Source organism: Podarcis melisellensis (assembly GCF_964234715.1).
Source record: "Podarcis melisellensis genome assembly, chromosome: 3".
Classification (NCBI taxonomy): Eukaryota; Metazoa; Chordata; class Lepidosauria; order Squamata; family Lacertidae; genus Podarcis; species Podarcis melisellensis.
In genome coordinates, this window is record NC_138530.1 from 72,020,667 (window position 1) to 72,045,098 (window position 24,432).

General features: G+C 39.7%; 1 protein-coding gene across 4 annotated transcripts in view; it reads right to left on the minus strand.

Moving 5' to 3' along the window:
* The window catches only part of SOBP (sine oculis binding protein homolog), a 137,012-nt gene that overhangs the window by 82,636 nt on the left and 29,944 nt on the right, over positions 1-24,432 (minus strand). For all 4 annotated transcript variants that reach the window (XM_081904613.1, XM_081904614.1, XM_081904612.1 and 1 more), the window contains exon 4: positions 23,800-23,951. In XM_081904613.1, coding sequence (XP_081760739.1) covers positions 23,800-23,951 — 152 coding nt within the window. The remainder of the gene's footprint in view (positions 1-23,799; positions 23,952-24,432) is intronic.

Genomic DNA, 24,432 nt, shown 5'->3' on the forward strand with positions numbered 1-24,432 from the left:
TTGGCTTAGCAACCAGAGCTGACATCTCTTCTAGAAAGGCATTCTTAATACTGAGCCCTATACATACATTCCCACTAATACAATAACTCATCACCTAGAACAGGCTCTCTCCAGTGCTCACTTACCCACTCCTTTCTGAGTGTGTACTTCCCTGACTCACCCTTGGGTTTTTGTGTGTGAGGGCAGGATAGATATCTACAAACTACTAAACCATAACTTTAAATGTTAGAATTTAGCCAGTAAAGGTAAAGGGACCCCTGACCATTAGGTCCAGTTGTGGCCGACTCTGGGATTGCAGCGCTCATCTCGCTTTACTAGTCGAGGGAGCCGGCATACAGCTTCTGGGTCATGTGGCCAGCATGACTAAGCTGCTTCTGGAGAACCAGAGCAGCGCCGTTTAACTTCCCGCCGGAGCGGTACCTATTTATCTACTTACACTTTGACATGTTTTCGAACTGCTAGGTTGGCAGGAGCTGGGACCGAGCAACGGGAGCCCACCCCATCACGAGGATTTGAACTGCCAACCTTCTGATCGGCAAGAAGAAGAAGAGTTTGGATTTGATATTCCGCTTTATCACTACCCAAAGGAGTCTCAAAGCAGCTAACATTCTCCTTTCCCTTACTCCCCCACAACAAACACTCTGTGAGGTGAGTGGGGCTGAGAGACTTTGAAGAAGTGTGACTAGCCCAAGGTCACCCAGCAGCTGCATGTGGAGGAGCGGAGACGTGAACCCGGTTCACCAGATTACGAGTCTATTGCTCTTAACCACTACACCACACTGGCTCTGTGGTTTAGACCACAGCGCCACCCGCGTCCCTAATAATTTAGCCAGTACTTGCCCCCTAATTTCTCATTCAGCAAAATAATAGGCTTAAATTCCCAGAAAGTCCTTATTAAAACTATTGCTTTTGCTAATGGCATGTACCTGATCAAATAACTTGGTAGTATTTGCTATATCAATTCAATAAAATGAACATAATTAAAATTCCTTAGAAATCACACTTATTTGTTTCAACTAAATAGCCATTCTGCCTAGCACCCTTAAGTCTATCCATCTTTGCAGCTATTTTTTCTAGAGCTCTCATTTCCCTTAAATTAGTTTCCATCATAGAAGTATCAAATATAAAGTGCAAAGTCGTATTAGCGGCAATACATCTGGTGGAACTTTCAATTCCATTCCTGCAGGATTTTAGGACACTGTGTGAAAGCTCTCTGCTTGGGCAGGACTTCACAACATAATCAGATTGAGCCTCATTGTGGGGCATCTGCACACCAGCACTGCCAGGTGTTTGTATCTTTTCCAACAGCTATGTGATGTAGCCAAATGTACCAAATGTTTATAATGCCTGCCACTTTAGCAGTATAAATTAATAAAATGTAAGGTATATTCTGCTTTTCCCCTTCCCCTTTGAGTGGTATCTCTGTAACAATTCTGTAACATTTTTTTAAAAAAATATTTAACTCTCAGACTATTCCCCCCCTCCCCAATCTCATAAGCATGCGCTGTAGATTAAGTGTTGTTGCTACTTGCTCTGTTAGGCATGCATTAATGCACCAGGGGACCTGTAATTTATTCATGCTATTCTGTCAACCCCCTTTGCAAGGAAACAGGACTGGAAAGGTACATTACTCTCTATTGCCATGCTCAGAAACAGCAAGCAAATATTCTCTTAACTACTCTATTTCAGCCCTTTGCTTATTTTCAGTATCATTTATACGCTGATCTAATACATGTGGCCCACGATTTTAGGCTGGATGTCCTTCTATTCTAGCCCGTAATTAGGACAATGGCAATGAAGGAGAAGGAGGGGTAGACTGCATAATAAAGGAGAGAACTGAATATTTGTTTGTTTATTTATTTAATATGTGTACTTAGTTAAAACTCGCTTAGAGTGATCATATTTCTTATGGTATAACCATAGCCTCAGTATAGCTACATTTAACTACCTCTGGAGCTGCCATCTTTGTTACTTTCCCCTGTTCCTCATACTTTAACTGGATCATGACAACCTAAAATGTAGGAGACACCCCCCCACACACTTTATCTCTATGATAGGTAAATCCTTGCCTGATTAAATTCTGTCTGCCAAGCTGCTGTTAATGACACAGGAACATGGCTTTAAAAGTTGTTTTTTTAAAAAAGTTACAACCCACTGTTTGTGTAACAGATTCTAGCTTCCTATAAATATAAGCTTCACTCTTTTTCTGGAAAGTTTTTCTAAGGACAAAAGCAAAATAATATAGGGAGAAGGAATTCACCCCTTCTAGAAGTGCCTCTGTTGCAAAGCAATTGCAAGTACTTTTGCGCTCATAGTGAGATATTGGCTTGTGAATTTCTCTTGCAGTTTTTATTCTCATTATTGTTTGCTGATCTTATGGTCTTGCTTCTCACCTTGTGCGTCTCAAGATAACCTCATTTTCATCATGGCATGAATACAGCAATGAATGAGGCCACAGAAAGAAAGAAAATACAGCTTTCCTCAATAACTACAGAAGTGCAATAATACACAAAGCCCTTTGCTACAGCTTGGGTATTTTGTGTATATCATTAACAGGACAATAAAGGAATCAAGGACAATGACCTGATAAATTTAGCAGCAACAAGACTGTACTTTCCTGACTTTTCAGAATAACCTAGTATTTCTGACCTGCATTTTTAAACTGCCATTGAGCTCTACTGCAGTATGACAATAGAAGCAGCGTGGACCACTCAGGCATGTTCAATTGCTATAACACAATTACCTGAGAAATACAATCTGAACTACACTCTTTTCCATAGTAGTTCACAATTCTTGGGTCAAGTAGTACTAAATATTACTGAGGCAAGTATTGTTAAAACTGTCATTATAGCCCTCCGAAAACCTCAACTGTGCAATTGGTAATGTTTCTTCAGTCCTCTTTCCCCTAATATAACAAATCTCACTGTTGTTAAGCCTGTAGTTTGGTAATTTGATTCTACACATAAGGAAAGGTTTTGAGTACAGACTCATAAATCAATGAAACTGAATAAAAATAAAAAGGCAAAGTGAGGATACAAAACGGCATGCCTATTTTCCTCAGTATGTACAAACAAAGGTCTGAAGATGTGCATATAAAGATTTTCCACGCTGACCCTCTTAACACAGTCTGCATGTTCATTGCTTTTTAAAATGTTTTTGTTAGTGATATTGAATGTTAGAAGATAGAGTAGGCTAGAAATGTAAAATAAATACTTATTTATTGGTATTTGAAAGCACATGACTTCTGCCACCATTTACAGTTCCATTATGTTATGTGAGTGCCATGCAAAGGAAAATAAGCAAGTTGAATAAGGCAGCAGATGCCCTGGGTTATTTTAAATAATTTAATCATGTGACTAATTGGTCTCTGCTGGGTTTCTGTGGTAACTGCTTCTAAGTGCTGATGGCAATTGTGTTAAATGTAGCTTGGAAGCAGCACGTAGGGTGTAGTGCCTTCTAGAGAGCAGGGGGATTCCATACAGCTAGGCTTGGAAGGTGCTCCAGCGGAGCCATCGATGATCAAACATAAAAATGTTTACAGCTGTGGCTATGCACTGCTTCTTGACTTCCAGTAAAGGAGCTTTTGCATCTCTTCCATAAAGGTTGTGGGCTGAATGACTGTCCTATACCCTACTTCTAATGCATGTGTATCTGAATTTCCGGCAGATTGAAAAGATGCATACACAAAGAGCACATATTGAAACTGAATGGCCAGCAGTTGTGCAGCTGCTTAGAATTAAACTCAAATTAGTCTAACTTGTACAACGTAAGCTGGAGCACTTTATTTATGGTTGTACAAGTGATACAAGGTATTAGTTCTTTCCATAATTCATTGGGAAGGGGACATAAATTCTATTTTATTTATGTTGTTTCAAAAAAATTATATATTGCTTGATAGTAAAAAAAAATCCTTGGTTATATCAATGTTATTTGCATTGTTATTGGGTTAAGTGACTGGTCAGGCTGCTTTCAGAATACTCTCCTGCCAGATGTCTTTGCCAAATTTAGTTTGGTGTGCCAGCTGCATTTGTTCCTATAAAGGTCTGCCTCCCTCCAATGACAGACGACTAAGGGCCAGTGACTGTGTACACATGTGTGGGGCTTTTTGTTTTGTGTTGTTATAGTCTGTTACAAGCCACTTTGAGGCTATTTTGACAAGAATATATGATATAAATCACTAAAATAAATATAAATTCATAACATGGCAAAGTAATAATTTACTGCTTGGTACAAATTAAAGTACTTGTTAACATCTAACACCCAGCTGCTTCAGTTTAGCCACAGTTTAGCATCACAGCCCATCACTAAACTGTTGTTAATCTTAGCTATAGTTTATTGGCAAAAAGTCAATTTCTTAAACGATGGTCTGAAATTGGCTTGTAATATGAACTAGTTTGTTCAAGTTGGATGCCACAGCAATATGTGGTTAATCTAAAACAGAAACAAACAACAGCCACACCAGAAAAGGAGACTCAAAGTGGGGTGCGGACAAGACCAATGCTTGTCTATTCTCAATCTTGTTACACTCAACTATCATTTCACATTATATCTCAATGAACTGAATAATTTTGTGGTAGGTAAATAGTGTTTGCTTGTTCCATTATTCCATTCTAGCTAATCCTTCTCTTGTCTGTTTTAAACTATTAACATTTAATATGTGACGAACTTCAAAAAGTATTAAATAAACAGACAGGAAATGGTCAGTTCCCAAGTTACATCATTCTGCTGTATCACTAAGGATACAATCCTACGCATTATTACCTGGGAGCTATGAAATTTGGATAAAAAGTGAGCTGTGTTTTCAGAAGAGTAAAGTTTATTTAACCTGCTCCATGGATGAAAGAGACAATAGTATATATGTCCCCTCTTCAGTATGAGCTTGAAATTACTCTCAAACACCAGATAAGGAAAATGATCGAGATACTCACACTGCCTTGGGAAAGGAAACACGAAACCTTCACAGATGTTCCCTGTGTCAGATGTAACATTTTGCTAAAGTATAAATATCACTAAAGTAACTTTTTGGAATAAATACTACTTTACAGATTTCAGTATTTCTTTTGGGGAGGTTGAGGGACAACTACACTTTATAAAGTTGTTCTTTTAATATCCTCTAATATTTTTTAAGTACTAGGCAAAATATGAAGGCATTAAAACACTTTTACTTGCAAACATTGCTTTTAAATATGAACATATTTGAATATATATTTTTTCCAATGGCATTAAGATATATTAGGTAGAAAAACAAGTTTATAAAAATACAGTCTTCTTGACACTCTAATTTGTGCCTCTAATGTTCAGAGTCCTAATGAGCCACTAACTTATGACAGTAAGCTATATCAAAATGGAGTTAATTTCAATACATTACATAACCTCAGGAAAACTGGATATTTCATGAACATTTCATTCTCAAACTCCTTCACGCTTGATATGAAAACAGTATAGCCAGCCATACTGCTGAATTTCCTCCAATATTAGTCCGAAAGTATCTGGTGTTTCAAATTAAAAAGGGTTGGGGAGAGGGAGTGAGAGAAAGCAAACAAACCAAAACCCTAGTAACAAAAGCAACAACAGAAGCCATCATGCAGTGTTCACAAGTATAGAATCAATTTCCTTTCTGTTACCTTGCAATACATAAAGATACATGCACCACGCAAGAAGGGCAAAATCAGAAAGGTTAAACTCACTTGCCACTAAATATAAGGGAATACATCATTTGTCACAACTTCTGGAAGGCACGAGGTTTTGAAAGCATTCAGGATGGTCTAGAATGGTGTGCTAAGAAGATATGACCCCTATGGATACTTGTATGGTGTACTAAGAACCAACTAGTCATGCCCTACCACTTCTGCCTCAAGGAGCATCTTCTGTGTGCAGTGCTCCCCTGAGTTACACATGTGTTTTGTAGTAGTAGTAGAAACTGCTGCTGTTACAACACAGGTTTTGAGTAATATTTCACAGAATGAATTATTTCAATATATGTTCAACACAGAGGGGTTTTGTGGGTGAATTTCTGTGGGTGGAATATATTCACACTGTCGAAACCACAGAATTGATTTAATGAGTATGGAAGACTTCCACAATGCAAATTTCTTTCAGAAAACGCAATGCTTGTACAGTAGGGCAATTTTTTTTAAAAAAAAGCTCAAAGAAAGACTCTCTGTTCATTTATATAGTCATTTCTCTCTCTCCAACTCTCTTCACAACAAGGTATCAAACACTTTAGGGTGCTAGCATTTCAAGAGATATCACAAATTGTATTTTATTATTTTGAAGTCCAACTGGAAACAATGAGTTAATGTTACGGAGTATAAAAAGCACAGCTTATTTTCCACCTCCTTGTTATTTCCCATTCTCTTACATGACAATTGTCTTGGACAAAACAGAAGACTTTTTCTGAACTTATTGTGCCTCCTAGAGCTTTGTCGGGTAAATGATTTGGAATGGGGACAGAATTTCATCCATGACACACAGCCAACCTTCCCCCCACTTGTAACTTTACTGCAGTTGTAGTATCAATACTTTTTCTATCTGTAGTTTTGATTTTTCCACATTCTGTGAAAAGTGGCTACAAGGTAAACGATGAAAAAGGCAAAATACACATACAAATGCTTCCAAATATGCAAAATATGTGATCCAATACTCAACAGAAGACTCTTACTGACTCCAGTGTGTTTTGGATCTTCACCAAAGAAAGGAAGCAGTAAATAGAACACTTTTTTTTTTTTAAAGCTACTTATTTTAATGTCTGCATTCACAGGCGTTATTTGTCACAGTAGCAGGTAACAAATTTGCTTCAAGAGGTGTGATTTAAGTTGACAATGTCCCTTTAAACTTCTGAATTCTAAGCTTAACTGTGGCATATTTACTCTCCCCTTTTTACTTTTTCTTTGCTCTGAGGTATGTGGACCATCTGTGCCTCTAATATGGTGTTCTTAAATAGCCTCCAGTGTGATTCAGTTTTTGTTTTTAATCACTTTTCATTTTGAAAAACTTCCTTTCCATTAACTCTTTAATTTGCTATTTTAAAGACGTTTAACAGCGTTCCTTCCTTCGTAAGCTTTAAGGATGACTTTAGGTCTCAAGGGCCATCACATGAAACTATACATGTTTGACAACTTTCTTAGAAGACTCCAAAGTGGTTAGAACCTTCTATAGATAACATCACATGAGAACCTAGCCTGCTATATCACATGAGAACTAGGGTTTCACCTGACAAGCTGGGGCCCATATAAGGTGATCTAAAATAGCACACACTAGCCTCTACTGTAGAGCACCGAGCTCTCTTTGAGCATGCACATGAATTTCTTTTTCACCTTTATAGGCTAACATTGACCAGAAAAATGCCCTGTTAATACAATCTGCATATATGTTACACTACTATTGGACAATACTAGACAAAATGCAGAAAAATACCTGCGGATATACCACTGTCTCTCAGCAAATATTTAGTTCATTCAAAGGAAGCTATTTCATATCTGTGCTACCCCAAATTTGGCATGGACCATCCACAAACCTTTCTCTCCTACACTGCCAAGTTTCATATCACTCTGTTGACTTATATCCTAACTTTGAGTCATGGCCCCATCCCAATTTCTTATATATATATATATATATATATGCAGGTTTTGGTGTCCTCGGGTGTCTTCCCGTGTAAAAGTTGGGGTGTCTAGGCGACGTTTCGACGAGGTCTCACTCGTCATCTTCAGGCTGGAGCTTTCGGCTTCTTGTTACTGGAACAGAGCAGGATCTCAGTGTTTGAGTTCCTATAAATACTGTTGAGGGGGTGTGGTGTATAGCCTCCAATGTTCTGGGCAGAGAGGAAGTTCCCAGGCTAGTGTGCCTTTTCTTCTTTTGTTCCTTAATTACTTGAGGGATATCTTGAGTGATTTCTTGAGTGATATCCTGAGTACCACTTAGGTGGGTCATTAGGTGTGGATTAGTTGCTAAAGTCTTTGTGTCTTGACCTCTTGAACTTTGTGAAGAGTTTTTCTGAGAAGATGGCTGTACTGCACTTAGTTGTGCTCTGGCTTGGCTTCGTGTATAGGGGCGAGCTGTGGTTTTGTGGCCTGTGTCAGCCAGATCTGTGTAGGGATTGCAGGGGGGTGCAGCATCCGGAGGTGCCACCATGGTTTGGCTACTGGATGGTGTCTGTAATTTATCTGTGGAGAGGGTCTGGGTTTGGGTCTGGTGTGGTTGATTGGTGATGGCGTTCTGTGTGCCTCTGGATCTGGTGTCAGTTTTTGTGGGGAGGGCTAATTTCCAGATGTCTGGCAAGCGGGATGTGTCGTCACGCTTGTTCATGTTGTGGGGGTGTTTCTCTATCTCGATGGCTTCCATGATTATTCTCTTGTGGTGATGTTCCATGTTAAAGAGCAATTTGGAATCTGCAAAATTAATTTCGTGTCCTGTTTCTTTCATGTGTTGGAAAAGAGAGGAAGTTTTTTCTTCTTTTTTGACGGCATTCTTGTGTTCTGCGATACGTGCATTTATTCGTCTGTTTGTTTGTCCAATGTACGTGGCTGGGCAGACTTTGCAGGGTATTTCATAGACCCCTTGGTTTTCCAACTGGATTTTATCCTTGGGGTTTCTGAGGATATTGGCTATTTTTTGGTTGGTGCAAAAGTCTGTTTTGATATTGTGTTTATGGAGGATTTTGCTAATTTTATCTGTAGTGCCCTTGATATAAGGAAGGAGGGCCATGCCATTGTTTTCTTCTGTGTCTTGGTTTTTGGGGGGTGTTTCTTTTTGGATTAGCTTCGTAACCCTGTTTTGCTGTTTGAAACGTCGCCTAGACACCCCAACTTTTACACGGGAAGACACCCGAGGACACCAAAACCTGCATTCCTGTACCCGTGAAAATCTACGAAAGCAAATATCTCACCTCTACGGGGAGGAAACCTTCCAGCTGACAAGAACCTACGAGAAACTAGAAGTCCGAAGAGCCACCATCTTATGTGATCTCTTGTTCCTACGCAACTGCCGAGACAACAACTTAATTCCCACATGCTTCCAACTTAAATTCCATTCTAAAACCCCAGCTACCGAAAGGATCCTGAAACGAACTGAACTATCCCTAATCAGAAACGAACTACACAAGAAAAGATACCTACTAAACCAAACCAACAAAGATCTGCTCACTCTTCACCTCAAACTCTGTAACAAAATCCACCCTGCACTCTGGGACAAATGCAAACAACTAGCCGTCTGGAGAGCTGAAACGGAGACCTCACATAAGACAGACACACACACCAACAAACTCCACAAACTAGAGAAACGCCAGAAGCCCAGCCACCCTCCACAACAACCCATGAAACAAACAGTACATAACATATCAGACAGGATCCTCACCACAACTGAAACCAAAGTACTCTCCAAAGGTTTCAACTTTGCAGTCGCCCCGAGACGCATCCCCACGGAAAACATCATATGCGGAGTCGAAGCTAGCCTAACCAAAATCAACCCAGATGAAGCCAATAAAATCAGACTTGAAGTCACCAACATCCTCTGCTCCAGCAAACCACCCAGAAGCAATTTACACAAAGAAGAACAGAAAGCACTCACCAACCTGAGGAAAGACAACAACATAATCATTCTCCCAGCAGACAAAGGTAATGCCACTGTTGTGATGAACACATCGGACTACCAAGCAAAACTATCAAATCTACTCCAAGATCCTACCTACCAACCTATAAAAACAGATCCCACCACCTATCTGGAAAAAACCACCAAATCCAAAATAAAAGCCTCTCCTATCAGTGAAGAAATCCAGCTAAGAATCATCCCCAGAGAAAAATCATCCAGATGCCCCAAACTCTACGGCCTCCCCAAGATACACAAAGAAGGAACACCACTCAGACCTATAGTCAGCTCCATAGGCTCACCTCTACAAAATCTCGCTAAATTTCTCGCCAAGCAACTTCAGCCCTATGCAGAATCCATCTCTTCACACGTTCCAAACTCCTTCCAGTTCATAGAAACAATAAAGAAGCAAAACCTACATCCTAATGACCTACTTGTGAGCTTCGATGTTGTATCTCTCTTCACACAAGTGCCCATTAATGAAGCCTTGACAGCCATTCAAAACAAATACAATCCCCCCGAATACATCTTGGACCTGACCAACCACTGCCTAACCAACACGTACTTCATCCACAATGGACAAAGATACAAACAGATAGAAGGAGCACCTATGCGATCACCCCTCTCACCGGTCATCGCAAACCTGTACATGGAACACTTTGAAACCAATGCTTTAGACAAGTCAGAACACAAACCCAAACTTTGGCTCAGATATGTTGACGACACCTTTGTAATTTGGCCACACGGGAAGGAAAAACTGGATAGCTTCCTCACACATCTCAACAGCCTACACCCCAAAATACAATTCACTATGGAAATAGAAGCCAACAACCAACTTCCCTTCCTTGACGTCCTAATCTACAAAAAACCTGATGGCTCCCTAGGACACACTATCTACCGGAAAAAAACACACACCAACCGCTACTTACATGCACAATCACACCACCACCCTGCACAAATAAACTCCGTAGCCAAGACTCTCATCTCCAGAACCAAACGCCTGGCTGACCAAGACCACTTGACAACTGAGTTACAGAATCTCTCAAATGTGTTAATTGCCAATGGATACCAGCAAAACAGGGTTACGAAGCTAATCCAAAAAGAAACACCCCCCAAAAACCAAGACACAGAAGAAAACAATGGCATGGCCCTCCTTCCTTATATCAAGGGCACTACAGATAAAATTAGCAAAATCCTCCATAAACACAATATCAAAACAGCCTTTTGCACCAACCAAAAAATAGCCAATATCCTCAGAAACCCCAAGGATAAAATCCAGTTGGAAAACCAAGGGGTCTATGAAATACCCTGCAAAGTCTGCCCAGCCACGTACATTGGACAAACAAACAGACGAATAAATGCACGTATCGCAGAACACAAGAATGCCGTCAAAAAAGAAGAAAAAACTTCCTCTCTTTTCCAACACATGAAAGAAACAGGACACGAAATTAATTTTGCAGATTCCAAATTGCTCTTTAACATGGAACATCACCACAAGAGAATAATCATGGAAGCCATCGAGATAGAGAAACACCCCCACAACATGAACAAGCGTGACGACACATCCCGCTTGCCAGACATCTGGAAATTAGCCCTCCCCACAAAAACTGACACCAGATCCAGAGGCACACAGAACGCCATCACCAATCAACCACACCAGACCCAAACCCAGACCCTCTCCACAGATAAATTACAGACACCATCCAGTAGCCAAACCATGGTGGCACCTCCGGATGCTGCACCCCCCTGCAATCCCTACACAGATCTAGCTGACACAGGCCACAAAACCACAGCTCGCCCCTATACACGAAGCCAAGCCAGAGCACAACTAAGTGCAGTACAGCCATCTTCTCAGAAAAACTCTTCACAAAGTTCAAGAGGTCAAGACACAAAGACTTTAGCAACTAATCCACACCTAATGACCCACCTAAGTGGTACTCAGGATATCACTCAAGAAATCACTCAAGATATCCCTCAAGTAATTAAGGAACAAAAGAAGAAAAGGCACACTAGCCTGGGAACTTCCTCTCTGCCCAGAACATTGGAGGCTATACACCACACCCCCTCAACAGTATTTATAGGAACTCAAACACTGAGATCCTGCTCTGTTCCAGTAACAAGAAGCCGAAAGCACCAGCCTGAAGATGACGAGTGAGACCTCGTCGAAACGTCGCCTAGACACCCCAACTTTTACACGGGAAGACACCCGAGGACACCAAAACCTGCATTCCTGTACCCGTGAAAATCTACGAAAGCATATATATATATATATATATATATATATATATATAATTTGTTAAATATTTTCGTGGTTTACGAAACAAACAACATGTCTTGTCTCTTTTTTCGGGTTGCACAGTCTTTCTAACAAATCAGTTACATTTGTTGTGAGACCTTAGTGTTGAGTACAGTATATGGTTGGGGAAGAAGAAGAAGGGTGAAGAGGAGGGGTGCAGTGATGAGGCTTATATTCTTTTGTATAGTATGTGTGTGGGGTTTTGTTTCAGCATCAACTGGGTAGTTTCTCTTTCTATTCATTTAGCACATTTCCTTGGTAGTGAGAGGTATTGGGGTAGGGTATGGTTTGTTGCCTGTGGTTGGCTGCAGTGGGGTTTGTTTGCATTTGTGAGGGGCGGGGAGGGCTTGTTGGGTCAGGTAAGCCAGATTGATTCGTATGCTGTTGGTGGATTCCTGTTGTTGTCTTGTTGGGCTGTGTATAGCCATACTGGGGTGAAGGCATCCTCTTCTATTTGTCCCTGTGTCAGTTTCCGTTTATTGGTTAGCTTTTCTAGCAAAACCGTTTCCCATACAATTTGGTACCATTGCTTCATGTTTACTCCTGACAGGTCTCTCCAGTGTCTGGCTATGAGGCTTCTGGCTGCTCAGAGTAGGTGGGTTATAAGCTCTGTATTGTGCGAGTGGTCATTGTGATCTTGAAAGATGTTCAATAGGGCCAGTTCTGGGGTGAGTTCTAATACCTGTTTAGTTATTTTGCTTATCTCTTGTAGGACTGCTGTCCAGAAGGTATCAGTGCCAGTTTCTGTGGTGTTAAGTACCACCTGTAGGTGAGTTTCAGAGTGAGTTCCCTTCTTTTGGCAGATATGGATTTAAAGGGAGGTTCAGACCACATTCTAGTCCATTGGGTGGGGTTAATTTCATAGCCTATGTCGTGCTCCCATTGTTCTTTGATTGCATCAAGGGGGGTTGTGGGATTTTGGAGCAGTATTTTGTATTTTGTGGATACCATCCCTTTACTGTGTCCCTCTGCTGTCAGGAGAAGGTTTTTGAAGGTGGTCAAGGGCCTAGTGGCTGCTGATTTTACTGCTGGATTGTTTAAGAAGTCATGTAGTTGATGGTGTGTTAGCCAAGGTAGTTTGTCTTGCATTTCTTTTGTTGGTATGGGTTTGTTGTTTTGGTAGAAGTCTCTTAAACAGTGTAAACCTTTGGCTTGCCAGGTTTTTATTTGGAGGTTTTGTGCTGGGTGTTGGAATAGTGGGTTATAGGCCAGGGGGGTTAGTGGGGATGGGGATAGTTTGCCTACTTTTTCCTTCCATGCTTTAAGCATGGACTGTGTGAACCTGTTCAAGTGTTGTGGCTTGTCTGAGTTGAGACCTCAGCTGTGATTATGAACTGGGGACTTCCCAGCTCACTGTGAAAACACTGGCATACTGACACAGGGTAAGTGTGGTTATGGGATCAAGACAGTGTACATAAAGGAACCTATTAACAACAAACCTTTTTAATACTGTAATATCTGAACACTATTATATCAATCACTGTATTATTTGAATCTAAGAAAGATATTGACAAGATAGAATGTGTGCAGATGACCCAAGATGATAAAGGGTCTGGAAATCAAGCTTGATGAAGAATGGTTAAGGGAATTGGGCCTGTTTAGCCTGGTAAAGAGAAGACTGCAAAGAGAGATGACAGCCATCTTCAAATATCTAAAGGGCTGTCACTTGGAGGATGGTTTCTCCTGCTCTGGGGGAGGAGAGAGGGAGGTTAGGATCCAAATCAATGGATTCAAGCTACAAGAAAGAAGATTCCAAATAAACAGCAGGAATAACTTTCTGATTATAAGAGCTGTTCAACAGTGAAACAGACTCCAATGAGAGGTGGTGAACTCTCCTTCCTGGAAGGTTTTTAAGCAGAGGTTGGATGTATTGTCTAGTTGAGAGTCCTGAATTGCAGGGGGTTGGACTAGATGGGTCCCTTCCAACTCTGATTCTATTAAGACACCATGGGCATTTCACCAATAACTGCATTATTTTGGAAAAAATATATACTCACTAAAGGCTTCTGCTTCATGTTTCAAATAAAACACATGATTAATTAATATGGACTTGAAAATATTAAACCACAATAAGCCAAAACCCAAGCCAACGCACTACACACCAGCACTGGCCCTTTAGAAAGACAGATCTTGAACTGTTCCTTGAAAATAAGCAAACTGAAATTGCCCGAGCAGGGCAACAAAGGAGGTTAAAGGTGCAGGCCCTTCATAGTGAACGCTTTTATTGGCTCTCCAAAGATGCAACACTAAGGCTCCAATCAATCAGACTTAGGCCTTGGTTTGCACTTAATATGGAGTACGTCCTATTGAACTCAGCGAAACTTACTTCTGAGTAAACATGCATAGGATCAGGCTGTAGCACCACCAGTCTGACATCTCAACTCCCACAAACAGGCAGGGGGCAGAAAGGGCCTTTGTGAATTTAATAGCTGGAATTGTACCTAGAAATGAAGTGGAAGCCAACAAAAATGTCAGAACATAAGTAATTATATATTTTTCTACAGTGTGTGTGTATGTGTTTCAAATAACTGAGCAGCTACAATTGCTGCAATCCAGCATTTCCAAAGTAAAAAGTATGTAGGGGCTCCCCAGTTCTCCACGAGTAGGAAAATCTTGGCATGTACCAAGGGAAATTCTGGAGTGCATACAAAACATTTCCTTCCAGAGGAGAAAATGAGATCACATATATTCCTAAATGTCCTTCTAAGACTGTCAGCACACAGTGAGGCTCACCAACCATTTTCTAACTGAACATTATGCCCTGAGAAAAAAAGTATGTTTTGATGCTATAACAAAGCATCCCAAAGAAATACAATATTTCTTTTCGGTCACTTTGAGAACTAACCGATGTACAGCTGTCTTCTGCATGCTTGATTTTTCTACAGAATGAGATAGAATGTTATCTTCTCAGCGAGAGCTGACCCAGCAGTTTCACATGCAGTTACAATATGACCACATATAAAATATAGCAATGAACATTTTTAGACATGTGATCGCTTCATCTCTATGCTTGAATAGAAACAATACCCACAATTGTCCATAGGTTGGGTTGTTATTTAAACTGATTTAGGGTCCCTTCATTTCCAAGATACACATGGTGGTGGTAGTAAACATATCTGCCCCAATCATTTCTGTTATGTACTGAGTTGAATAGGATCCAAAATGCAGCAGTCTGATTGGGGCTAGAACAATAGGATTCAGAATGCAGCAGTCTGATTGGTCCTAGAACAATAGGATTCAGAATGCAGCAGTCTGATTGGTCCACAGGAGCCACCCAATCCAGCTCCAGGTGGAAGTGAATCTGCAACCTGATTGGCCTGCAGAAGAATCCCGGAATTAGCCAATCACGTGGGGCCCATTGTGTAAATAATGTATATAAAGCAGACATTCTGGGGGAACTTCCATTCCTCCTCACCACTATGAGCTGAATAAAGAGCATGAAATCCACTCTCGACTCCGAGTATATTTTAGTTTCTAAAACAAGGGACAGGGTGTGATCCCATTAGGAAGGACTGTTGTTGCCTCCCAGTCATCTTTCCCACTATAGCCCTTCCTCCCACAAGCTTTTTTTGCAGGCAGCCTCATTTCTGGAATTGAAACTTGCTGGGAGAAAAAAGACTTCAGGGGAAGTGCTGCATAGGAAATAATGGTGGGCAGGAGATGGGTTTAGTGTCTCCTACCCAGGTGCCCCATTTCTGCTTTATATCACACACAGCTTTAAATCTGTATTTCAAAATCAGCCTGTCACTGGACCTTAGTGGATTCTTCTGGTCAATTTGTTTCTAACACATGCCCCATTACTTGAAGGAGATGGTCAGATTTTAAGTCATAATTAGTCACATCCATCTCTATAGAGTGAATGATGCCAGAATACAACATGACTGATGTAACACAACTTAATGGTTATAATTAAAAGGGAACATGCCTCTTAATTGCATTGGATACCTGCTAATCATCTGGACAATGGGAATTTGATTCAAATTTAGGGTATTAAATGGCAGCAGATGGACAATAAACTCTCCACTAAGCATGCATACACTGATGAGCACTCCATTCTGCCAGTTACCTCCATTAAGGATATGTTGGTGGCATCAGTCAGTCCCCAAAATGCTGCATTTGGTGCTGAAATAATTGCTAGTGAGGAAATTTTGATAAGTTAGTTAAAAAATAGTTGATGGGCTTTCATTGTTGCTGCCACATTAGCATAGACAGTAAACAGCACATTTGTTCTACAAGTGTGGCTCCAGAATCTTCTGTGTGATGGCAGTTTTGTAATTCAGTTTTCAAGAAACTGAGGTCACTTCCAGATGAACTCTCTAAATGAGCATCCATCCAGATTTCTTTTGACAGATTTTGTGGGGAGTTATGTCATGTGCCTGATCTATACCTTACACAACCTCTATTCATAGATATATTCAAAAACATATTACACAGGAGGGATATCACAGGTCTCTATTTTTCTAGCCATGCAAGCAAACTGATGCTGTAAAACATGCCCCCTGAAACTTCCCACCATGTGTAGGAAGTGGGAAGCATAAAGACTATATTCTTGTCATGAAGGCAGACACCAGAATCCCCTTGAGTGTCTGTGTGCAAATTGACACAGCTGCTAGTGTTCACAGATGTTCTGAGGTTGAACACACAACATACATATGCCACTGGCTGATTGACTACTGATTTAAACAAGGCTACTGACGAAAAAGGAATCCCAGTTTTAAATTAAGCCTGATGTGAATTGTGTGGATAAATCCAAACATATTATCCTGTCATGGGCCCTTAAGCTTTGCAAACAACAATTATATATGTTTACAATCCTGATATTTCAGCCACTTGCATTATCTAAGAACATGCCCCAAATTTAAAATAGTCTGCACTAAACCTTGCTTATCAGCTCCACTTTTAAACAAAATGGCATTTGTGGTCAAAAGTTATTTCACCACCACAAGAAATTGAGAAAAGATTTCTTATTGCTGCTGGTAAATTTCTGGTTTGCCCTATTTGCTTTGAAGCTTGCAGTCTAGTATAGTTTAAGAGACATCATCTCAGCCAGGAACCGAGTGGAACAATGCTCAGCTGTAGATGCCTTTGCTTTTGTCATTCTAATGTACCTACCTAAAAGGTCATATACTAAGCAATGAAAAATACCAGCCTAGGAGCTTCTAAGAGATAATCAGCTGAAAAAATATGAGGCTTTATTTAAGAGACAGGAGTTAAATAGCAGGGAAATCATTTGTTAGAGAAGACACACACAGATTCACTGGGACACAGCCAGCCAGCAGGAGCTTGAGGAAATGAAATGCTGTAGTTGAATCCTGGGTCCAAGTTGCCTTGGATATTTTGAAGGTTATTTCATGGACATGATCTAAAGTGACTTTAGACTTTGTAACCAAGTTAAAGGAGCCTTATTTAAGATCCAGGGAGTAAATTTGGGGGAAATAGTTATATCTAAATAGCTTTTATTGGAATATTTGCTCAGAATATGTAAAACAGAAATCTTTTCTCAGTTATATTTTTTTACATTTAGCTTCTCCAGGCTATTTCCTGAAACCACAACACAAAAAGGGCCAAACCATGATTTGGAATTAAATGTCTACCAGTCCAGTAGATAAACTGCCTTCTTTAGAGCCTTCTGCTTTTCTGTAAGTACTGTAGAAATACATAGGACTTCACTGGCCCAGTAAACAGAGAGAGAGGTTTGTGCCACTGGTGGATCTTGGGGACTCAAATTTCAGTGATGCCCTGTGCAATCACCAGAGTTCATTGTCCCTCTGCCTTTCTCGCTCCATTATAAATCATAGTTTGGTTATATTTGAAAAGCTTATTGTAAAGAATAAATCCACAAGAAAAACAAACCTAACCCTTGGGTGTGTGTTTTTTACAGTTAGGTGAATGAGCAACATCTACAATTTTTCAAACTTCCCTGAAGGAAAATGTTCAGGTTTCTAGTTTTCTTTCTTTTTCTTTTTTTAAGAAATGTGATCAATATTTTGTCACTATTCATTGGCTTATCAGGGATTAATGCATCTTATACCTTCCTGGGCTATACATTTAAACCAGCAATTTCAAAATAATTCTGGTGAATAATATCCTATATTTACTCCCAGCCTGAGATATACTGCATTTTTCTGTGTATAACACGCCCCCATGTATAAAACGACCCCCATTTTTAACACTTATTTATAATTTAAAAAACCCTCGTCATATACAGAAAAATACGGTATATATCTCCTTATTAATCATAAGGCAATGAACTCCAATTACAAAAGGATTCCTCAAAACAGATTGCTATGCATCATTATATCATTATCTAGTTCAGAACTTGCTTGTTATGCAACTGAAAGCAAAGCCGATTATACCATGCAATATAATTTGATGCATCATCATATATTCATTTTCAAGATGCCATTTTGTTTGCACATACTAAATTTGTTTGTACAAGGGTAAACACAGACATAGTAAACTGTATGGATCCCACTTAACAAAACTATTCCAGACTGCGATTTACATAAATGTTACTTTCACACAATTAGCTTTGTTTCCAATTTTTAAGACTTTTCAGTTGAAGTTTTCTCCATGTTTATGAAGGCTACAAATTTTGAAAATTAAACTGAATCCCCACACAATCCCAAAATAAGAATGGAAATTGTTAATAAAAGCATCCAAGTGAAATTGTGAGACTTGATTAGTGTGATGTGCAATGGAAATGTCACTTGTCATTTTAAAGATGTAAAAAAAAAAGTCAGATTCTGCTACGCTCTGGTTGCCTGAAACTGGTCGTTCTACAAGATTTTGTGAGTTCTGAGCAATGCTCTTTTAAGACACTTTTTACACACATGAAGTTCACATTGATTTTCTTCAAGAGTGAGTGTAATACAAATATAAAACCTATACTGGCCAGAATGCTCATTCAAACAGAGCCAAAATGGCAATTTAACCCTTCCTCAGCTGGCCTTTTATTCAGGTAGTAGTGCCTAACAATGTGTGCTCCCTTATCCTGGCCAGCTTTTCCCTTGGGCAAGAATAAAGAGTGTTGGATGCTTCTTCCTGAACATACACAGAACACCTTCAGGCAGCAGAACTCAATTGTGAATACTCCTCCTGCCACAAACAACTCTGGGAAAGACTAGCTGAGAGCCACTAGATACTACTCCCTGCAGGGATTTGTTCTGCTTGAGGAAGTGGAAGAGCAGCAGTGCTGAACCAGTTCATTAATTTCAATGGATTTCAATGGATCTTCTCTGTGTAGGACTAGCAACTCAATACATCCCTAGTTTTTCAAAGGCCTTTAACTTCAGTTCAAATAAAATGAGAAACTATAGTTAATGGAAGACTTCCTGGTTTGAGCCCAAAGGCTCATTTATATTTTGGCTTATTTAAGATAGGATAATTGGGCATGGATAGTGTAAATAAACCAAATACTTATATTCTTATGTAAGCCACTTTTGTGATTACCTGGTATCTGTCATTTGTGTACTGTATAAAGATTAGAACTGCTTAAATGTGGTAAATGTGAAGTCCCATTGATTTGTATGAGAGAGGGCATACAATCAGGTCTCCCATGGAAATGAATAGGGCTTCAAAAACCTTTACAGTAGTACCTCGGGTTACATACGCTTCAGGTTACAGACTCCGCTAACCCAGAAATAGTACCTCAGGTTAAGAACTTTGCTTCAGGATGAGAACAGAAATCGTTCTCCAGCGGTGCGGTGGCAGCAGGAGGCCTCATTAGCTAAAGTGGTGCTTCAAGTTAAGAACAGCTTCAGGTTAAGAATGGATCTCCGGAATGAATTAAGTACTTAACCCGAGGTACCACTGTACTTGGATTGGGCAGTGTTCTATTCTTTGTTTCTTGCATGCGCATGTGGCTCTATTAGTTTGCAGCATGTGTGCTTGTGATATTGGATGACATGCTTTAGAACAATTTCCAGGTGGCTGCCATAAATAATCTGACTCAAATTAATATTCGTAAGAAAGTGTTTTTTTATGTATGGCACATACCCTGCAGTGAGTTTTTAAAATGTAAATGTAGATTACATCCTAATGGGTCACATAACACCTGGTAATAATAGATATATCATTTCTGCTTTTTTATTTTTGAAGCGCTAATGAGTATCCCTTCTTTACTATTTTTCCCCCCCCAGACTAGGCTAAGTGCTTATTGCTGCAGTTCTTAGTCAGGGTAGGAAAGGGAAGTCTGCCTAGTACAATCCATTAGGAAATCCAAGCCATAAATGAAATGACCACAAAGACCTATCAGTTAGCAGAAATGCAGCAGCTGTACATATTTATTGTAACATAACACTATATTGTTGCAGAGATGTGCTGTTTAAAACATGCATAAGGCAGGTGAAACGTGACCATATTACTTCTCTGTTTGAAAATGAGAAGGTGTAGAGTGGCATAACCTCAAATACATAAATAAACATTAGACTAATGGGGAAGACAGGTACACAACAAGTCTGGCAATAACAGTTCAAAGGTCACTGGTAAATGTGAAACATTTCCAGCCTTGCAAATTTGATCTTATACTATATTCTTTTTCAATGTGCTGCTTTAGCACATGCTATAAAAACTATAAGGGGCTAGTAAAGCTTTATCACACCTTCCTGAAATGAGGAGCAGAAGGGAAAATGTCTGAGCGTTATAGTCTACTCTTGATCACATGTATAGATTGAAAATACCAATGAAATTCGACTAATGGAGAAATGGCATTCTTATTTGATTAAAAACCTGAAGAGGTATTAGTTAAAATCCTGACACCAATAAGTGCTAAATTGTCCTGAAGTAGTTTGGCTTCAATAGGACCAGTGCTCCCCCAGGGGGTACTCAAGGGCACGCAGTACCGGCACCTCTTTTTTGTTAAAAAGATTATAAAAAGGATTTAGTAGGCACAAGGTAAACTAAAGCTGCAGCTTTTTCAAGTTGAACTGGCATTGTCTAAAGACATACTGTATGATAACGTGCAGATCACTATATGTCCTTGTGGCCATCTTGAAACCAAAGGCTCAGCTTGGTTGCTGGAGACCTACATAAGTTTTCTGTACAATTCTTCGTCTTTAGTTATTTTATTTCATTTTTTATTTAGGTAATTTATATATCATTCCATACTTCAAAGAAATCTCCGAGTAGTTTACATTACAATAAAAACATCAGAAACATACACAAAAATCATAATAAAAATCCACATTTTAAAGCAGCACAAAACATATGGGGACCATATTAACCACTAGTAGGTCCAAAATACAGAAATACAACAGAAACAAAGAATTTGACCACCAAATATAGAAGCATGCATTTATAGGTATTAGAAGTTATCTGTTTACACAGCCTGAGAGGCTATTTATGCAACACAGTTGTCCAATTAGAGGGTGTTACTATGATGACTATTATTGGGGAACTCCTGTGAAAATATGGTGCTGGTAGAAGAATACCAGCATTTGTGGAAATAGATAATCTCTGAATCTAAAGCAAGGATGGGAAACCTGTGGTTTCCCAGATGTTTACTAACTTCCACCAGCCCCAGCCACAATGACCAATGTTCAGGAATTATGGGAGTTGTAGCCTACAACTGGAGAGCCACAGGTTCCTATCCCTCATTGAAAGTTCCCACCCTCAAAATGCCTATGGGAGAACGCCTTCTCCAATATCAACCTTCCTGTGGATTAAAAGATAGTGGTCCATATTGCTCTATTTATTGTGGCCACTAATAATCACTCAACTGTAATCTGCCCCGTTCCCTGGTTTGTTATTAGGGGAGCCTTGCAGCACTTTTGAGTGCTTAACTCTGTCCTGCAGCAGACAAATCACCATGTTAGATTACCCAAAATCCAATGGTCAACCCAACATCAACATCAGGTTGACTATTGCATTCTGGGTAATCTAAAATGACCAATGGTTGCCTCCGACTAGAGCAGAGTGAAAGCAACATACCGCAGTAGGAAACATGTGCAATCTTGGCTGATGTAGGTGATTGGCAATGGTGGTAGAGCACGGTGGTAACACACAACAGCAGAAGGTGGGGGTCCAGGTGGAGCTGTCCAATGGGGTACCATGCCAAGGGCCCACTAAAGTCTGAACCCCAGTCCTGACTGCGTTTCATCATCTGGCATAAAGCACTCTTACTCCCTTGAAACTGATCATATCAAGCATCTGATAAGCACTGTGGCATAATCCCAGTCCCTGATGACTACCGGTAAGTAGCACCTAGCTTTAAAATGTTCCGTGCCAATATGCTAACTTCATGAAAATGCCCCACCCCCTTTCACAAATCAAAAGGACCACTGGAAATACTAACCCTTCAAAAGAAACTGAAAACAAACCAAATGACAACAGCCATTTCAAAGCAGTCCTCTTCTGATATTCCCTATATAAATTTGCTTATTTCTGTACCTCCACTCCAGAAGATTCAAACACAAGAACTCAGTATTTTATATTTATAAACTTATAATGAGAAAAAAAGAGAGTAAGTGGGGGGAAATGTTACCACAGCAAATTTAACCTCCTTTGTATTTGGATTACATTAGCTTGCCAAAGATATAGTGTGGAGGAATCCACAAAGGTGGATCTTTTGGGTCCAGGAGCATGTTCACAAACTGATGTTCATGTGGTACAGTACTGTGGCTTGATACCTGTATGCAGCGATGAACAGGCATTTCCAGTTTCCTGGAAGGTTTATTTGCCTACTTACTTAAGGCTTTGCTATCTAATTCTCTCCTCCCCCCCTTCTTCTCTTCTCTTTGTTCTTTTCACATCCTTTTCTGGTCCAGCTCAACTGCAAACCTGTAGCCGGGTATGTTCCAACTTTGTGAATTTTTTGTGATAGCCAAAGATAGTCATACTTAGAGAAGAACCAGTGAAATTAATGGACTTAAGCTACTTAAATATATTGGGTTTACTCTGAGTATGACTTGTCTTAGTTGGATATCACATTTGCTTTTCCCACATCCACCAACAGCCATCAACTCTCTGTAAAGTTCTGAGCAACCTTGCCCTAGAAATATGGTAAGTATTCAGATATATACAAAAATCCTTATCACGTTTTGTATAAAAATTATGCATAGTGAAATCTTGTTACAACCCTAATTGTTAAAAAATAAAATTAGTGGTGCCTCAAATATCCATTATGTGCTCTGCCAAAAAAGAGCACAGCATCATTAACTAAAACTGAAAATGTCATCTGAAGGACCTGCACATATATATTTTTTCAAATGCATCTTCTTAGCTTCTAGCTGTGTGTAAACTAAAACAATTTTCAACCAAATTTCTTCACAAATCATGTTAATCTTATTATCTAATTTCTTTTGAAATTTTCACTTAGACTATTTATGTTGTTTTAGGTACTGCCAACACCACTAAAATAAAAAACAGAAATGTCTGCAATGCTTAACACAAATTAATTAGAAAGAGAGAATGAGAGAGCAACAGAGGATCCACTGGAGTCAATGGAAAGAATTCAAGTCACCTACAAAGGACTTTGGATCAAGCTTTTAATCACAGTTCTAATCCTGCTGTCAGCTGCAGCAAGTGATAAACGCTTCACTAATGTTATCTAGGTAGGTAGCAAAATGCTAAATGAGATTTGTATTCCTGCTGCTTTCCTGCATAGGTTTTAAGATTCCTTTCAGCAATAATCCTTACAAAATCGTAACTGCAATTAGAATACTTTTGGCTCTTATTTTTATGGCACAGTATCCTTGCCTGTCTTTACAGACACCTGACTTGACAGAATGCAAGTACAACCAGCTGATAAAAACTGATTAAATAGGGTATATATTAACAAAAGTCTTGATAGTTCAGCAGAAAAGGTGCATGGGTAAGGGGGGGGGGGAATGGGAAGACACTAGAATTTCTAAAATTAAAATGTCACCTAAGATATTGCGTAGAATCAGTTTCTCTGTATATTGCACTCCTTATACTCTTACCTTGTTCCTCTTGAAGTATGCTCTTCGACAAGCTGCAAAGCACTTCTCGCTGCAGAAACATTTCACTTCACTTCCCATACTCAGAGAATAACGCTTGATTCCCACTTTCTGGCACCAGGCACACATTATTTGTACATTTGACACATCGTCTTCTGCAACGAAAAGACAAGAAGAGTAAAATGAGCATCCTGTCAAACATCCATACGCTACACCTCAAACATCTATTTCAGTCATCTTTCTTGTATCTACTTCTCTGTAAGCAATCAAATATTTGCACGTTTCTGTTTGCCTGCCTGTTTGCTAAAGCAGCTGGTGACAGGCTGCCTCATTCTTCAACTGTCTAGAAACAATTATCAATTTTATAGATTATCCAATGCACTGCCGTTTTCAGGGGTTTTAGCATTTTAAAGAAAACGCTGAACTTTAATTCATTAAACTCAGAAACTGACACCAAATAATATTATAACATTCACATTATTTATAGCTCTAGAGAGCTGAATCAACATCATCTGCTCATGAAACTCAGGAGCTCTATTCATCTGACTAATCTGAGTAGGTTAACACATGGAAGAACAAGACAACAGGAGTTGGCAATGTTTTGTCCCCAATGGCCACAGGCATGCCAGTAGGTGC